The sequence below is a fragment of the Typopeltis vanoorti genome, chromosome 11 (assembly GCF_054136105.1).
Source record: "Typopeltis vanoorti isolate ZY-2024b chromosome 11, IOZ_Tvanoo_1.0, whole genome shotgun sequence".
In the NCBI taxonomy this organism is placed as follows: Eukaryota; Metazoa; Arthropoda; class Arachnida; order Uropygi; family Thelyphonidae; genus Typopeltis; species Typopeltis vanoorti.
Window position 1 is genome coordinate 102,093,247 of NC_143559.1, and position 19,203 is coordinate 102,112,449.

At 37.5% G+C, this 19,203-nt stretch overlaps 1 protein-coding gene across 4 annotated transcripts in view; it reads left to right on the top strand.

The window, feature by feature from the left end:
* The window catches only part of LOC150101881 (ankyrin repeat domain-containing protein 13D-like), a 248,457-nt gene extending 242,851 nt beyond the window's left edge, over positions 1-5,606 (top strand). For 2 of the 4 annotated variants that reach the window (XM_090400995.1, XM_090400993.1), the window contains one exon: positions 3,554-5,606. In XM_090400995.1, coding sequence (XP_090257121.1) covers positions 3,554-3,618 — 65 coding nt within the window. In that variant the 3' untranslated portion in view covers positions 3,619-5,606. Of the gene's footprint in view, positions 1-3,518 lie in introns of all 4 variants that reach the window. The other 2 variants (XM_090400994.1, XM_090400996.1) reach the window with 2 other exon arrangements.
* The last annotated feature ends 13,597 nt before the right edge of the window (positions 5,607-19,203 follow it).

Below are 19,203 nucleotides of genomic sequence, written 5' to 3' on the forward strand. Positions count from 1 at the left end.
TTGTTCCTGCGGTGTTAGTTACATTGGTCAGACCTCTAGAAGCTTCGAAACGAGACAGAAGGAGCACATAGGCTATGTTAGAAACAACAGACAAGATATTTCAGGCCTTTCTTCCCACTTTGCCTCTACCAACCATCTTATTGAGTGGGATAAGAGTCATATGCCCTATATAGAAGAGAACTACCATTCCAGAAACTTCAAGGAGGCTGCTATGGTCGCCCATTCAACAGGAAACCTAAATAAGAATCAAGGTATAATCCTACCAGAAACTTGGGAAACTTTAATTAGATCACTAAATATCAAAGAAATGAACTTTCACGCCAATTACATTATGTCTCGTAACAAATAAATCATGTACCCGCCACACGCATATTGTCTCACGCATGGTACTAATTTTGTATGAATTAGAACTGTCAGTTAAAACCTAGTTGGTTACCTTCATATCACTTACCAATTGTATCCCTGAAGATGCCGATAGCAAAAATCTTAAAAAATGAGTTATAGTTTCTAATACAAGTAGTCAAGAAAAAAGTCACACCTGTTAAGTTCATTATACTTATTCCATTCATGATAAAGATGCCAGGTGAATTAAGATGTCAAATACTTTGTCTAATATGTAAAAATTATCAGTGGGGATTGATTTACTTTAAACTTATCACGCATCACAGAAATATATTTCAAACCGTTTGATTTTTGGTGCCTGTGGAAATGGTGTTTTGCTTCCATAATGCTAGATCACCAGAAGATTGGTTGACTTTTTCAACAGAAAAGGCTCCTCTAGTCACTGACTAGAGGAGCTTTTTCTGTTGCCTTTTTCGGCAATTCTTTAGTTGATCTTTGACAAAGACATGGAGTTTCCCCACCTGCAAACTCTAGTTTTTTGATTTTGTAACTCAAGAAAATCAACAGTAGATCTCTTGCTATTTCAGACAATAATATAGTGTTATGTATCCCATGAAGTGGCATTAGTTGTTTACAATACTCTCCTTCCCAGATGCCTGTAAAATTATTGGTAGTCTTGGACGAAGTCTATCTCCTGGTTGGGGTTCAACAGGCCAGTGGAGGTGGTGTAAGGATTTAAAGTCATTCAATTTCCCCCATCAGCAGTCACCAACAACATGATGGCTGATGGTGGAAATTGAATGCCTTTAAATCCTTACACCACTTCCACCTGCCTGTGCAACCAGGGGATAGACTTCATGCTGTTTATGCCAAATGCGAACCCAGCCATCAGCATGGTGCATGTAGAAATGGGTCATACTGCCCTGTTGTTGTTGTTGTACTGGTGGATGAGCTGTGTGACTGTTGCATGTCGTTGCTGAGATACCAGTTGTGACATCCTGATGCTCATCTCTAGGAATAACCACACATGACTGACCAATATGACCCCTTCTGCTGGATATCTGCTTGTGGTTAATCCAGTCTTGGTACACCCATGATACAGTAGTATAGGAGCAATCAACAAGTGCAGCTGTTTCTGAAATACTGGCAGCTGCCTTCCGAGCCCTAACTATCTGCCTGCAATCAAATTAGCTTACATTGCCATATTTCCCCATTACTCGCAAACATTTACTGATTACATACAGAGGATAGGTGTGACATTGGTATCATGGGTACTTCGTTATCATGCCAAATATGTAAATTGGAGGAGGGGGGGTCCTAATGCAAAACTAACTCAATGTATGGGAGATTGCAACCATTAGTTATCATGGTCTTCTCATTGTATTTTAATGTATGCTCTCTCTCCTGCATCACTTGATAAGCTCCATCCCTGAGACTTTTGGCTTTAGTATACTTCCCTTTTTCTGTCTTCCTTGTATAAACTTCATATGTGAATTTGTTATATGACTGGGAATGACACAAAAGCATCTAAGTTTATCACTTTTTCCTCTCATACTTAGATGTTTTTGTGTCAGTCTCCAGTCATAAATTCACATTTGAAGTTTAGAAGAAGATACACATGGGAAGGTATACTGCTTTTTTTTTTTTATATTTTTTTTTGTTTTATAAAGATATAATTCCTGAGGGTCATTAGGATCATATCCACTCTCACATATATGGTTAAACAGTTTCCTTAACTCTTCTGTTCCATTTTCTTCTAAGGCCTTTAGCATTTCTGTATAAATGTCATCTTGACTTGGTGCCTTACATGTCTTCATTTGCTTTATAGCTCTTAATATTTCATTTTTTAGTATTAAAACTAATAGAGTAGTCCTAGTTGGCTAAGTGGTTAACATACCTGCTCTCTAACCAACAGGTTATGAATGTGAATCCTTCCATTAGCATGGAAGTTTGTGATTATCTTTAGGCAGAAATTGAATTTCATCACCCATTGCTGAGATCACCACCACCACTTATTGGAGACCTGAAGTGACTTGAAAAAGTCCCGTGTTTGGTGCAGTAGGTTTCTGAACTATGTAAAAATAAAAAAATTACAAAAAAAAAATATGTATAAAAATGGGGGGGGGGACCTTAGCCCACCCATGGTGCAAATGTACTATGTGGGTGCTGATAACCTTCTGTGGGTGAGAATACATTATAAAAATAAAAATCTCGAAAAGTGGTGAAAGTTTGTTACTAATAGGTTACTGTACTGTGAAGTGGTGAGAGATACTGGTTCTGAAGCACTCCTTGGTTTGCCCCCCACCCCCATCATTTTCCTCTTTCTATCTCTGGTTTTACAGCCCCTCATTCAGATTACTAATTCCTCCTCCCGGTTGGATTTCCAATGTTTTGGGTCCTCAATTCCTTAGACTACACCTAAGCCACACTGTAATTAGCAAGTCCATTATATGCCTTTTGTGTGACCTCAGTGTATGGCAACTTCACTTTAGTTGAAAAAGTCCTTTTACTTAAAATGTTCATGTCAGCAATGAGAATTGAATCCCAGGTTCATTCTCATTTACCTTCACAGTGTAGCCTATCAGAATGTGCTTCAGAGATGTTTTTTACTGTATCTGAGAATATAACTGCTAAAATTGCTCTGAGAAAAGATTGTACTTTCAATACAAGGTATAATAATCTAGATCCAATTTTCCCAACTTGATTTAAAAACAAACAAAAAAAAAAAAAAGGTAGTTTATTTAGAAAATTGAATCGTTCAAATCAATTATTTTAGCTTAACTGCACATGTGACATGAATTCTTTTAAATGCTACTTTAAAATGATTTTAAAACAAGTAGAAAAAAAAAGGAAATTTAATGTTTGATATGCTTGATGTAATAATACTTAATTTTTTTTTTTTTTTTTTCAATTGTAATAGTAATGTATTATATGTCTGCAAATGCACTTTTCTTCTTCTTCTTGCTAATTATTAGTACCTAAAATGATATTCACCACAAGCCAAGGTTAACTTATAATAGTGCTTCTTAAGCTTTTATAAAACCTTGTTTTCACGTGCATTGTGCATATATTCAAGTAAGCACTGTTGATTTGAAAAGTTATTTTAGTTGCAGCAGCTTTTCCATTATCAGTTGCACTTTTATTTATTCATTTGCTCTAATGCTGCTTTGCCACAGCCACACCATCCCCTGTTTTCTCTCCTTCCCCATAGAGCAATACAAGAAAGCCTGTCCCAAGCTTCGGACACCCATGTTATTGTTCCAGATGAGATCATGACCACTTTGGATCCCCAGCTTGAGTTAGCTCTCAAACTATCCCAACAAACAAAAGATGATGATGAAAAGAAGCTGAAAGATGAAGAAGAAATGCTGGAGAAGATTCTTAAGCTCTCATTAACAGAAATGTAGTACTAAGCTGTATATCCAGTAGATCTTATATGGCCATTAAAAAGTCCTTGATTTCAAGGTCTCGTTACCATTTTGACCAAAGATTGGTCATTCTGTTGCCTTCACACAACTGCCAGCTTAGAGATTTGCTTTATAACACATTCTGGTCCACTTGCACAATGCTGTCCACTCAGCTTAATAAATGTAGCAATACTCACTGATTATGCCACTGCACTACTTCTTAGAAGAAAAGTAAAAATTCCTGATTAAACTGGTTCTGATATTATTTTTTAATTCTAAACAATACAGTACTGACTGAAATTTTAATTACATTCACTTTCCAGCTGCTGCTATATATATATATATACACACACAAATACACACAATGTATGGGTCAAATGTGTGTTCAAAATATTTTTTGTAATGCTGAAATAACTGTTTCATTGTTCAGTAGTTTTCAAATCATGTTGTATTTTGTCTTAATATTTATAAGGAACCTCCACAGAATATTTTATAATTAATAGCATAAAAGCAGCCCAGATATTCTCATAAATTAAAATGACCTGCTCTAACACTTACAGATGTGTGAATATTTGATACTTTCAGATATCTTTTAAAGGATTCAATTACTATACAATGTTATTCCGATATAATTATGTATACATAAATGGTAATTTTTTCAGTAATCAAGCGGGCACTGATTAATGCCTCTAGTCAGCAGTAATGGTATGAAGTAAAAGGCAGCTTGTTAGCACTACTTAACAGCTAGTTGAAGGGTATTTTTCAGTTTTTTTTTAAAAAAAAAAAAAAAAAATTCCTTCACCAATTTTAGTTCCTTCAGTTGTTCAAAAATAAAATTTAGTAAAGGTTTAGAAGTATTTAAGATGAAAATTTGCATATTTAAATACTGTGAATCTCTTAACTTCAGAGTTTTTCTGTATTTATGAACTGTGTCTTGCATTAGAGATCAGATACAGATTGCAATAATCATGTTTACAATCATGATAGCTGATATTTATAAATAACTGCATAAACCAGTACATTTCTGTTAATGAGTAAGGATGTAGAAACATTTTTCACTCCATTATTTCTTTGTATATTTATTTGTTCTACTTCTTCGTGTGAAATGTGAAAGAAAAATGGTTATTTTATACAATATATTACAAGCAAATGTAAGAAAAATCTTCCTTGTTTATTACAGCCTTGAAATCAGTACAAATAAGTTTTTTTTAGTTGGAGTGAAAACTGTTGGCTTACATTACAGATGAAGAAATATTGGGCTGTATCAGCCTGTTTTTATCAGCTTTTTTTATATTTGCTTGAAATAAAATAAAATCCAGTGTTTCAAATAGCATTCCCAAATTTTGTATAAAATGTATTTCAAGTCTGTAATTAAGCAAAGTAAGTGCTTTGTTAACAAAAAATACTGTTAAACAGTTACCAACTGTGTGATTTTATTGTAATAGCAGTATTAAACTTGTTAAGGTAAACATTTTTCTTAGTCATAAGTTAATGTTAGTTCCTAAAGTTTGATTTTGTACACTGAAAAAGTGTAATGCTCCAGAAGAAGTTATGTACATACCGATATATATAAATCTATATATATATATATATAAAACTTCAATTATAAATCCTTACACATTTTTAAGGTTTATAAATATGGCAAAAATGGTATTAAAATACTTTTTTGTTAATAGTTGTGTAAAGGATTTTTAGTTGTACATTCAACTTTATCTAAATATATTGTAGTTTATAGCATACTGTTATGCTGCTGTATAAAACTAGAAAGAAAAAGAAAAAAAAAATTTTTATGCTGTAAAAAAATGAAACTGTAAAACTTTATTTGCATAAGATAATAAAAGCATTTTTACATTGCTATTTTCTTGAACATTTTTATTAATTATTCATATATTTCCTGGTATGTACCCTCAAGGAGTGTTCAGACTATGACAATACTACATTAAGGTTATTAATATAGCAACAATTTTTCTCCAAATTAATCTATTACTTGGTAGCACTTCAATATTGTCATACTGTATCTGACATTTCATTTTTCTAAGGGACTTCTGACTGAATCAATCCACCTAAACCTTTCCAAGTCTTTCCTTGGGTCTTTTTCATGCCATCTTGGCATCAAACACCTGTTTTTCTAGCCTTTCTCATTTTATTTAAGTGACCATACCACCTTGGGCCCTGCTCACTCATTCTTGAATGATAATGTCAAGTTCTTTCTAATATCATTTTCTTTAATTTTTTTTTCTTTCAGCATACAGTATTTCAAAAAAAAAAAAAAGAGGGAGGAAAGCATGTGATTGCAAATCATGTATGTGTCAACTCCTTTGCTCCAGTAGCTCAGAGGATAGCTAAAGATATTATTACGGGCTACTCCATGGAGTCCTTAGACTCATCAAGGGAAGCCCTAAATATCATGACAAGCACTCTCCATCATACTTAGCTCTGAACTCATTCACAGTCATGGCACCCACAACATATTATGGCAACTTATTCCACTCATTCGCCACTCTCCAAACAAAAAATCTAGTTCTAACACCCTTGCTATCTACACTTGCTCAGTTTCCAAGGATGATTCCTAGTTCTCCTACCACCAGACCTGTTCTGAAAAATTTCCTCTGTAATCTTGTAAAAACCCTTCAGTAAGGGTTTTAACAAGATTATACAGAGGAAATTTTCCATCTGTCAACCAGTTTCTGTAACTCACAAATCTTGAACCTGTTTTTGTAAGGTTCATTCCATAAACCTGCTACCATCTTGGTCCATCGCCTCTGGATCCTCGCCAACTCTTCATTGCTAAGAAACCCAGGTGACCAGATCTGTGTGCAGTAGTCAAGATGGAGTCTTATCAATTCAATGCTCGATAAAGAGGAATAATAACCTACTCAAACTATTCTTCAGTAACCAAGTAATCCAATGAGCTACACTTTGCTCAGACTTTCAGTCTATCCAAATTATCCTGCAAAATTTTAACATCTGTATTAACTATTGCTCTACCTAATTTGCATTGTTGCAAACAACTGAACAGTTCCTCTCAGATCCTTTCCTATATCATTAAGGTTCAAATTAAACAATAGCATCCCAAGAACAGAACCCTGTGACATGCCAGTAGTCACAGGCCTTCTTCTGGACTCTACTCCTGAATAAACTACTCTGTCAACCACCCTTTTATCCACCTCACCAACCCAATATCCATCCCCATGCATGTGCTGCAGTTTATTGATTAGAATTCCATGTGGTATCCTGTTAAAGGTTTCTGCAAAGTCCGGCAGCATTGCTGTAAACTCGTTACCTTCATTCAACTCAGCTGTCACTGTATTAAAAAATGTGAGCAAGTTACTAAGACACAACCTACCCCTCACAAAACCATGTCCCCCATACAGTATCCCACTTCCATCTATCCATTCCTGTATTTTGCTCTTGGCAACAACATATGCTGACTGGTTGGTAATTTGCTACACCAATCTTGGAACCTCCTTTTTCATTGGAATTATTTTCTCCTCTTTTCATCCCTTTTGGGACTAACCCAGAGCTGTGGTCAAAGGCACTGATAATTCCCTAGCATCCTCATGTAAAACTTGAGCTGGTATACCATCGAATCATGTTGCTGTATTCACATTAAGGTTCTGTAATATGATATGCACCTATGTTTTATTTACCTCAGTTCCCATATAAGTCTTTGCCTCTCATTACTGTAATATCTCCCCACCTGGATCATATACTCCAAAGTGTTCATTTACTAATTCTACTATTTTGACTGATTCAGTTATCTCCCTACCATTGGCCTTCATTAAAATCATTCTGCCATAAACATTCTTCCTTTTACTTGCAGCTTATCAAAAGAAGTGTTTGGGATTATCTTTGGCCCTCACTGCTAATTTTCTTTCATGATTTGCTTTTGCCTTGCCTACCACACTGGTTACTCTTCTGGCCTCTGTACTGCTGGTCACCTGTCTCCTTGAATTCCTTCCACAGTCTGTGTAGCTCCATCTTAATGATGATATTCATCCATTTAATTCCTGCTTGATTTACCCTCCTGATTCTAGATATGCAGTCTGCCATTACTTCCCTCAAACACTCTTTACACTTTCAATGTGCGATCAACATCCAGCCGTTTCTGGCACTGATCCAAGCAATCTAAGCTTGTCACACTTACTGGCCTTGTAATTCCACATATACTCCATCTTAACTGAAAATTCTACACATTCTGCCACCAAGAAGGTGTTCCATGGACTGGGTTGTCCCACACTCACAGTTATCTGGGCCAGTAAGGTAGCCCCATTTGATGAGGTTTTGTTTGCAGCGTCCTGGTGTTCAAAGTCTGTTGAGGCTTTTCCAAGTATTCCAGTCCAAGTGGGCACCACGTGGAAGATGTTCGGCTATTGGAATACCAGTATTATTTTCAGCATACAGTGCAAGCCATTGTTGAAGTGTTGTCTCTTGGAGGTTTTTAGGTGGTTCAACAGTTGCCAGGAAGCTATGTCGGGATCTTAGTCTTTGGGGCACTGTGGTCTGGCTGAATAGTGGGTGGCATTCATCATTCATTTGTCTGCTTCTTTCATCAGCTGAGAATGCAGATTTTTCGAATTAAAGGGGGTGCAATACCAGGCAAAGTATACAGGTCTTTTAGTGGTGTTGGTTTCGGGCATCCTGTAATTAAGCAGCAGCTTTCAATGCTGAATCAAGTTTTTCAGCATGGCAGGATCTGGACCATACTGGGCAGGCATATTCAGCAGAAGAATAGCAAAGGGCCAAGGCAGATCTTAGTGTGTTAGGGTCTGCACCCCATTTGGAGGAGGTAAGCTTTCGTAATATATTGTTTCTTGCATTCACTTTTGCCTTTGTTTTTTCTATGTGGGTTTTATTTATATGAGAGGGTGCGATCGAGAGTCACATCGAGGTAGATTGGGTTCCAGGAATGTTCTATTTTAGAGCCTTCCCAAGAAATCTAGCTGAAAAACTTGATTCAGCATTGAATGAAAGCTGCTGCTTAATTACAGGATGCCCGAAACCAACACCACTAAAAGACCTGTATACTTTGCCTGGTATTGCACCCCCTTTAATTCGAAAAATCTGCATTCTCAGCTGATGAAAGAAGCAGACAAATGAATGATGAATGCCACCCACTATTCAGCCTGACCACAGTGCCCCAAAGACTAAGATCCCGACATAGCTTCCTGGCAACTGTTGAACCACCTAAAAACCTCCAAGAGACAAGACTTCAACAATCTGGACCATACTGGGCAGGCATATTCAGCAGAAGAATAGCAAAGGGCCAAGGCAGAAGATCTTAGTGTGTTAGGGTCTGCACCCCATTTGGAGGAGGTAAGCTTTCGTAATATATTGTTTCTTGCATTCACTTTTGCCTTTGTTTTTTCTATGTGGGTTTTATTTATATGAGAGGGTGCGATCGAGAGTCACATCGAGGTAGATTGGGTTCCAGGAATGTTCTATTTTAGAGCCTTCCCAAGAAATCTAGCTTCCTTATTGTTAAGGTGGAAAAGGCCAGTCTGGGTTTTCAAGTGGTTTGGTTTTAGTTGATTGCTTGTATAGTATGTGGTTAGATTATTTAAAGCAAGTGCTAGAGTAGTTTCAATGGACTTGAAATTTTTTGATTGAATAGCTATGGCAAGGTTATCAGCATAGATAAAATTTCTAGTTCCTGGAAAGATGGGGAGATCATTGACGTAGATGTTGAAAAGTGATGGCAATAACACACACTATGTATTAAAAACTTGTCTATATCGGTTCATAAACACATCAGTTCATACTTCATGCACACAAACATGTAACTCAGAAAAAAGACAGCAACTCATGACAAATTGCATTCAATTCGATTGCTTTACACAACCAATCACAACCACTAACGACTTCTGGGTGCTATTGCCTTATCACACTGTCACTAATCACCTGGGTGGTTTGAAACCATTGGAACGCTAAGAATATGACCCACTGCACCATCTGTATATGTCTATTCAAAGGGCTCAAGGTGTCCGTAATTTATGACCATGCACCGTGGTTATTAATATAAATGCAATGTTTTTGATGTGTCCTCTTCCTGAAGAGGACATGTCAAAAAGTGTCCTCTTCCTGAAGCATTAGTATAGTATATCGTGTTTAATTTTAGGAATTGTGCAACAATTAGGGAAGTCTCTGACAGCAATAAATGCAAAAATATGTTGGTGATATTACTATTCCATGGGTGTGCATTTCACAATCTGAATATATGCCCCTGATATGATATGATATATATATATATATATATATATATATATATATATACACATACATACATACATACATACATACAGGGTGGTTTAAAATTCCGCATACAAACTTTCAGGGGAGGTAGAGAACATCAAATTCAACCATATTCAGATAGGAAAGCATGAACAGAAACGTCACCTGAAAGTGATAGGTGGCCTGTTTGCCAGCGCTCCAGGTGAGTAATTGGAGCTTCCTCATTCAAGCTTTCGACGTCGTACGAAGAACATGCGCCGTTTTACGAACGCTGAGATGGCAGACATGCACCTCGTTTACCATATTATGTATCCAACTTATTGAACTGTTCAGTTACGCCTAATGAAGTTTTTTACACTACTTACTGCCTTGTGTTATTTCTGTATCTTTGTGTCCCTGTTAGTACCTTCCGGTGGCGTTTCCGGGCATGCTTTCTTATGTGAATAAGTGGAATTTTGAAACACCCTCTATATACATACACGAGAGTGGTCTGAAAAGTTCTCGACCTAACAATAAAAAAATGAATTTAGAATTTCAAAATTATTTTTCAACATAATCTCTCTTAAGACTAATACATTTATCAGCGCCATTATCCTGTCACTACTGGTTCTCAGTGAGATCTGCAAAATACTCCTCTACAGTTGCAAACCTCTTGATTCGAAGAAAAACGATGACCAGCGAGGAAGAGTTTTAGTTTTGGGAAGAGATAGAAGTCGTAGGGAGCCAAATCTGGGGAATAGAGTGGATGTTCCAACAATTCATAGGGCAGCAGATCCCTCTGATTTTCCCATTGCCAAAACACATTTGTGGGCAGGTACATTGTCTAGATGAAAGATGATTTTTTTCTTCTGCAAACAGGTCTTATCACGAATTTTTTCGTCTAGTCTGGTTAAAAGATTGGAATGATATTTCCTGGTTATTTTGTCCTTCTCAAGACAATAAAATGCCTTGAGCATCCCAAAACACCGATGCCGTGACCTTGTCTTCTTTGGCGCTGAACAACCGGCTTCTGTCCACTGTTTTGACTGCTGTTTGGATTCTAGTGTGTACTGGTGAATCCAAGTCTCATCCATAACAATAAATCGAAGCAAAACCTCAGATTTATTCTTGTTAAAATGCTCCAAGCACTTCTCATGTGAGTGTTTTTCATCTGCACGGCACCCACCTTGCACAAAGCTTTTTCATTTGCAATTCTTCATGCAAAATTATCCTACACGTCCTTTTGAAGTGCCTATAGTCTCAGCAATTTCACTCACTTTGACTTGCTGCCATCCAATACCATATCGTGCACTGATCAATGATTTCTGGTGTTACAATTTTTGGACATCCTTCACTTGGATCATCTTCATGGCAGGTACGGCCACATTTAAACTCCTCAGCTCATTTCTTAATTGTCGAAAACAAAGGAGAAGAGTGCCCATAAACTTTTATGAACTTCGAATGAATTTCTTTTGGCGTTAAACCACATACGAAGAATTTTATAACCGCATGATACTCAATTTTATCCATTTCAAGGGATACAGATAACACTTTGCTTCAGACAGTTGTATAAAACAAACTACTTGATAGAATGACTTGCCGTTTCATATGGATGCTTATGACAGATGTACCAACTTGGAAAAAAAATCTTGCCGATAGTGTTGCCATCTATGGTCGAGGCCACGAACTTTTCAGACAACCCTTGTATATACCTCCTATGGTCTTTCACCAGAAAGACAGAAGAGGCTTAAACAGCCAACAGCATTCTGCACATAGTGTTATTCCAAGTTGTACCGAGGAACGAATACTCATCCTGTATCATCTGCACTTTTATACTCAGTTGACATCTGTAAGGAAGACCATATCTTTCCCATGAAAAAGATGAAAGTGTCATCACACTGTCCCCAACCTTTTTCCACTTGTGTACCCCTTATTTTTAAAATAGCTGTTTTTAAATATACTGACACTTTTGTTCAGTGCCTATCTTAATGTAAAATTGTTTTTCCGCCATTACTGATTATTTTTCGTTTACTTCTGAACGATCCAGCACATACCCCCCCCCCCCTGGGATACGCGTACCACCGGTTGGGAACCGATGATATAGCTGAAATCACCTTCTAGACATATGTCATGGAAAGTTTGTGAAACCTGTGTAATTGCTCTTGATATCTGATTAGGTCAGAGATGAAGTTCTGCTCAAGAAACTGCTCTATTATATGCATTCCACTGTATCCTCACTTATTTCAAATCCTTTTCTGTGCCTTTGCAGGACCTTAATATGTATACCTATACCAAAAAAAGTAATACGGTGAAATGCAAGGATTTTAGAACAATAAGCCTCGTTTTCCATACATCAAAAATACTTAGGGGGAATCCTAACACAGGGAATTGCATCTAAGGTGGAGAAATTTTTTGGAGAAGATCAGTTTGGTATCAGGAAGGGTAACAGAACAAGAGATGCGATTGGACTATTAAGAATAAGTGAAAAAAGTTTGGAAGTGAATAAAGAAGTTAATATCTGTTATATTGATTTTGAAAAGCTTCTGACTTTGTAAAATGAGATAAGATGATGGAAAAGATTGGAAAGATAGAAGACTAATTATTTCACTATATATGGGGAAAACTGCTATGGTAAGATATATATATAGTACAACAGAACCAGGTACCATTGGACGAGGAGTAAGACGGCTGTTCTTTGTCACCAATTATTTTGTTCAATATGTATTCCGAAGCATTGGAGAATGCAGAAGAAGAAATAAAGATGGAGGTAGACAGATATTTGCAATACGATACGCAGATGAGACATTAACAAACACTGAGGAAGGATTACAACATCTGCTGAACAGATTACTGGAATCCTGTGTTAACTATGGAATGAAAATCATAAGCAAAACAAAAGTAATGAAAATAAGGAAAGAGACAACTATGGATGTAAGAATAAATGGAGAAAAATTGAATCAAGTAAGGACATTTAAATATCTAGGAAGTGTGATTAGCAGCGATGGAAGATGTACAAGTGACAAAAGCCGGAATAGCGATGGGAAGAGATGCCCTTAATAGAAAATGGAATTTCTTCAGAAGTAAAATGGATAGAAATTTAAAGAAGACTAATAAAATGTTGTGTGGAGTGTTGTCTTATATGCAGCTGAAACCTAGACATTGAGGAAAAAATAAATTAAAATTTTAGAAAGGTTCGAGATGTGGATTTGGAGAAGGATGGAGAGAGAAAATAAATAATGAAAAGGTCTTAAAAAGGGTAGAGGAAGAAAGGGATCTGTTAAAAAGGATAAAAAGAAGGAAGGGAAATTGGATTGGACATATCCTGAGAGTAAATGGAATAATCAGAGATGCCATTGAAGGAAAGACCTAGAGGAAGAGTGAGGAAAACAACTAGATGGCAGGCATGCTGAATGGAGACACACAGCCTTGAAAAAGAATCAGAACAGAAGAAAGTGGAAAGAAAGTTTTTGCTACTAAAAGAAGAACCTGCTCAATTGCAGAATACTTAAGAAGATAAACAGAAGTTGATGTACTTTGGACATATTATGCAAGCTGATGAATCATTGGAAAAGGCAGTTATGTTGGTGAAGATTGAGGGAATTAGAAGAAGAGGAAGACCACAAAAGAGTTGGATGGACATCATAAAAATTACTAACTTGAACCTACAATTGCTGGAAGAAAGGAGACAATAGGCCGAGTGAGTCGGAAGCCTTTGTGCACAAGATCACAAGAGCTAAAAACAACTGGCTGGCACAACAAATTGAGCATGAAGGGTACTGTATATTTAGGAGGGATAGACAAGATAGGAGAGGTGGGGAGCACTGCAAATGATGCCAGATGATTTGAGTTCAGTTACAGTAGAAAGCTATGAGTGCAATAACAGTAACTACTATTATAATAACGGAATTAACTCACGTCAATTATTCTTTATTCGTATAATTTTCACCAGAGTATCACAGGCATCATCAGTACAGGTACAAGGCTAATTAAACAATAACTGTTATATTCACAAAGCGCCACCTAAGTAGCTAAGGTTAAATTTCCTAAATTTATTTAAATTATTATTATTATTTATTTTATTTTTTTAATTATTTTAATTTAATTATACAATTATATGTTAGGAAAGATTTGTTGCTTTATAAAGTACTATCTCCCACAGGGGGGAAAGAAGTAAACCATCGGATCTGTTTAGGTTAGGGGAGTGAAGTAATGTTTCACATGTTTCTTTGTATATGACTTTTGTCTTGTTCCACTTAACTCTATGTCTGGTGTTGATGGCATCTTCTGCAATTCCAGACTGTTCAGGTTCAAGGTACTGGATGTATGACTGGTGTTCTTCTAACTGGACCTGAACAGATCTTCCTATTTGTCAGGAAAAATCTCCACTTTCCTGTCTCCAAAGGACAAGCTCCCCCATCTCAGCTATCCAGGTGTCTACCAGATTCCCTGTTCGTGTGGATTATCATATTTTGGACAAACAGGAAAATCTGCTCAGGTCCGGTTAGAAGAACACCAGTCGTACATCCAGTACCTTGAACCCGAACGGTCTGAAATTGCAGAACACGCCATCAACACCAGACATAGTGTTAAGTGGAACAAGACAAAAGTCATTCACAAAAGTCGGTTCCTAATGGAATTGCTATACAAAGAAACACGTGAAACATTACTTCACTCCCCTTACCTAAACAGATCCGATGGTTTACGTCTTTCCCCCCTGCGGAAATAGTACTTTATAAAGCTGCAAATCTTTCCTAACATATAATTGTACACACACACACACACACACACATATATATATATATATATATATATATATATATATATATATATATATATATATATATATATATATATATATATATATATATATATATATATATATATATATATATATATATATATATATATTTTTTAAAAAAAAGTTAATTATAATGAAATAATTATTATTTAATAATTTAAATAAATTTAGGAAATTTAACCTTAGCTACTTAGGTGGCGTTTTGTGAATATAACAGTTATTGTTTAATTAGACTTGTACCTGTACTGATGATGCCTGTGATACTCAGGTGAAAATTCTATGAATAAAGAATAATTAACGTGAGTTAATTCCGTTATTATAATAGTTAGTAATATGTCTACTCACGGTATTTCCTTACTGGAACTAATAGCAGTGACAATTTTCTATGTGGCAGTGAATTTGAAGTCATCTGATATGAGATGGAGTCTAACAAGTTCAAATAAGTAGTGGGATGGTGTTATAGACTTAGGGAATGGGTTACTAGTGACAACGAAGTGCATTACCAAATAAATCGGCCGAGAACCGGTGTATTCAGCGTGTATGTACATTCGGACGAACTATTTACATATATATACAATAAATACATAGTATGGATAATAATAAACAGATTGAGATAGGCAGTCATTGTGTTGATTTCTGAATTGAATTGTGTGAATTTTGACCTAGTTTTCACGATGATTATGCGACGGATTTGACTGAAAGGATTTTGCCGATTGGATTCGTTCAGCGCAAGGTAAGATTCTGATTTAATGCAAATTTCCTAGCCCTCTCCTGTTCCCTGCCCTGTGTCCGTCAGTAGTCTTCCGCCTCTAGTAAGAGAATTCGACTGCCGGTCTATACTTGGTGGAAAGAAGGGACAAGGTAGGTCCTGAATCACACAGCCCCATTAACTCACGGTTGATTTAATTTAAATCATTGCTGCTACTTCAAGCTATTTGCCAACGCTCGGTTTTGCTGCAGTCCTTTGCGGCTGCGGGATTCTCTCTGCAGGAAGACCATTGATTGGGTCTATGGGACTTTTACGTGGACTTAAGCTTTAACAGTGCTTTTACACCTCAGTTTCTCAAAATGTGTGAAGTTGACGCTTCCGCCTTGGTAGAGTCACTAAATAGAGGGCTGGCCATAAACATACTTAAAAGATTCTAAAAAAAATTGAAATCAATTTTTACTCTATGTCGGTGGACGACAATGCTCCAACAGAAGAGAAGCTGGAGTTGGTGATCTCTGCCCCCTCGGACTTCACAGAGGTCCGAGCGCGTAAGAATCGAAAAACCACGGCGTCTGAACCACCAAAAGAGGCTGGAATGGAAGATGGCGCAGTTTCGGACCCCTTTGCCTCTACTAGAGAGAAGGTACTCCGATCATACTCCGCGAAAAACAAAAATGGGTGTCTCTTAAGACCACCATGTCCAATCTAAAGATCTCATATCACTGCCAAAAATGTCACCGATGGCATCAAGATAGCCCACCACAGTGATGGACTACCGAAAACTGACAGGAGAAATTCAGTATCACACCTTCTTGCTCAGTTCAGAGAAAAATCTGAAGGTGGTGCTCCGAGGAGCGTCTGAAGAAGCATCCAGAGAAGTGGCTGCTGATCTATGCCATCACCTGCCATCCATCAAGGTCAGCAGAATGACCAAAAAAGACAAGACTCAGATGCCACTAGTATTAGTTGAGATTCATCAAGCTTACAAACAAATTTATGACCTGACGTCAATCTGTGGACTTAAAATCAGCCCAGAATCCTTAAGGAAAAGGGCTTCAATAGGTCAGTGGCCCAGATGTCAAAAATTTGCCAATGCCCAGAAAATGTGTAAGGCTGAGTTTAAATGTCTGAAATATGGGGACAGCCACCCAACCAATATCTGTACAAAACCGAAAACTACCCCGGCTAAATGTGCCAACTGTGGTGGCTCTCATCCAGCCAACTATAAAGGATGTATTCAACACCCGAAGAACAGACGGTTGGAGAAAACAGGCGCATGCATCACAGCCAGAGGCTCAGCAACCAAAATTAGAGGCCTTCGACAATAGAGAATACCAAAGGCAAACAAGAAGTAATGCACATGTGACTTATTCAAACAGGCCAACATCAGAACTGAAGTAGCCAACAGCACCTACAAACCTGAGAGCTGTTATTACTGCCTCTCTAGAAAATATGCTACAAGACTTCAGCCCATCAGCAACCTACACTAAAAGATTCCTACGTGAAACACAAGCCATCCTCATAGCACTTATAGAAGGAAACAAACTAATTCCAGCCTCTCTTCAGAGCGTTGCATAGAATGCAAATGGCCTCAAAAACAAAATTTAAGTGATTCAAGACTTTACTCATAGATATCAGCCAGATGTTATTCTAATAAGCGAGACACCCAAGATCCTCGGACAGCCCTAAAATAAGGGGTTATCTCCTATACAGAAGCGACAGGCTAAATTATAGAGGCGGCGGCACTGCCATTTTCATTAAAAATTATATCAAACACCATTCTCTAAACAACCCTCCAACCACTAACCTTGAGGTCACAGGCATGGAAGTATTCACTAGCTCGGCTGGCAGACTGAAAATCTACTCCGCTTACCACCCTTAAAAACTCTACTGCATTCTGATCTAAATGCCATTTTAAGCATTAGAGTGTCCATCATTATTGCCGGAGACAAACTCCAAGCACCCTGCCTGGAACTGTAGAACCACCAACACGAATGGCTGCATCCTTTCCAACTACATAGGATCAAACTATGCTGTTGTGGCAGGCCCCACCGAACCAACTCATCTCAGTACGTTTGGCACTGCTGCCATCCTGGATATAGCTATCCTGCAAAATATTAAACTTCAGTACATCCTAAAATCAATGAACGAGTTGTCATCTGATCATAACCCAATTCTACTACGGCTGGGAAAACGAGAATACCTGTCTCCTCCTTCTCATTCATTTATATCGTGGCAAAAATTGTCAAAAGTACTCCGGGATTACATTGGACCTGTTCCTCATATAAGTTCAAAAGAAGATGTTGAAACCGCAGTCACAAGCCTCATCAAACAAATCAACTTCGCTATAATGGCAGCACCTCCTACAAATGTGTCCCCAAGCCTGGTCGTCTGCCCGAAGACATTATGAACTTGATCAGAGAAAAAAACAGGGCAAGGAAAAGATTTCACAACACTCCCATAACACAAGATAAATCAGTTCTTAACACACTAAATGGAGCAGTGAGAGATGTACTCAAAGATTACAGAGATCAATTATAGGAAGAAAAGTTAGCTTCTATCTTACTTATTGATCACTCTATCTGGAGACTACTGAGGAATATCAGAAACAAAGGCAGATCCCTTCTCCTATACTTTCTGACCAGGGCCTTGTTCACACAGACGTAGAAAAGGCAGAAGCCATAGCAAAAAATTTAGAAGAGCAGTGCAAACCTTCATGTGAAAACTTAGACTTCGATCACTTGTATCAAATTCACAGACAGGTCAGACACTCATTAAAACTCCCCGATACTGGTGCTGACCATATTGCACCCACATCACCTGCTGAAATATATGATATTATAAAAAATTTAAAGAACAGAAAAGCTCCTGGACCAGATGGCACCAGATCACAAATAAAGTTATCAAGCTGCTGCCCCGAAAAGCTGTAGTGCACCTGACCATAATCATAAATTCAGTCTTGTGGTTTCACTATTTTCCTATCACTTGGAAACTGGTTGATGTAATCCCTACACATAAGCCAGGCAAGGACCCACACTTGCCTCAAAATTATCGTCCAATCAGTCTCATCTCCAACCTGGGTAAGGTTGCAGAGAAGGTCATCCTCTCACAACTTCAAGCTTCAGTAAACGAACTAAACATCCTTCCTAAAGAACAATTTGGTTTTCGGAAATACCATAGTATTACCCAGCACATCAGAATAGTTGAATATATTATCACCAGCTACAACTGGCGCCAGTACACTTGAGCTGTTTTTCTTGATCTATCCAAAGCATTTGACAAAATATGCAACTTCGGATTGCTACATAAACTTATCTCATCCGGTATCTCACTGAAAATGGTACACCTAGTTAGATCTTATCTACAGAATAGAAGCATGCAAGTCAAGATCAATGGTACTACCTCATCCCAGCGGCAAATCTTGGCCAGAGTACCGCAGGGATCCCCACTGGCTCCATTGCTGTTCTCTATATACATGTCAGACATTCCGCACAACCCTATGTCATCCATCACGGCCCTGTATGCGGATGATACAACATTATTAGCCAGATCGTTTTGCCCACACCTCATTACTGAAAACTTCAAGAAACCCTTCTAAAGTTAGAGAATGGTTCTGCAAATGGAGACCACAAGTAAATCCCCAAAAGAGTTCAGCCATTCTCTTCACGAAAACATCGATATCTCCTGCAGGAGACGTCTTACTATTCACTACTAAAATTCCCTGGTAGACAAACAAA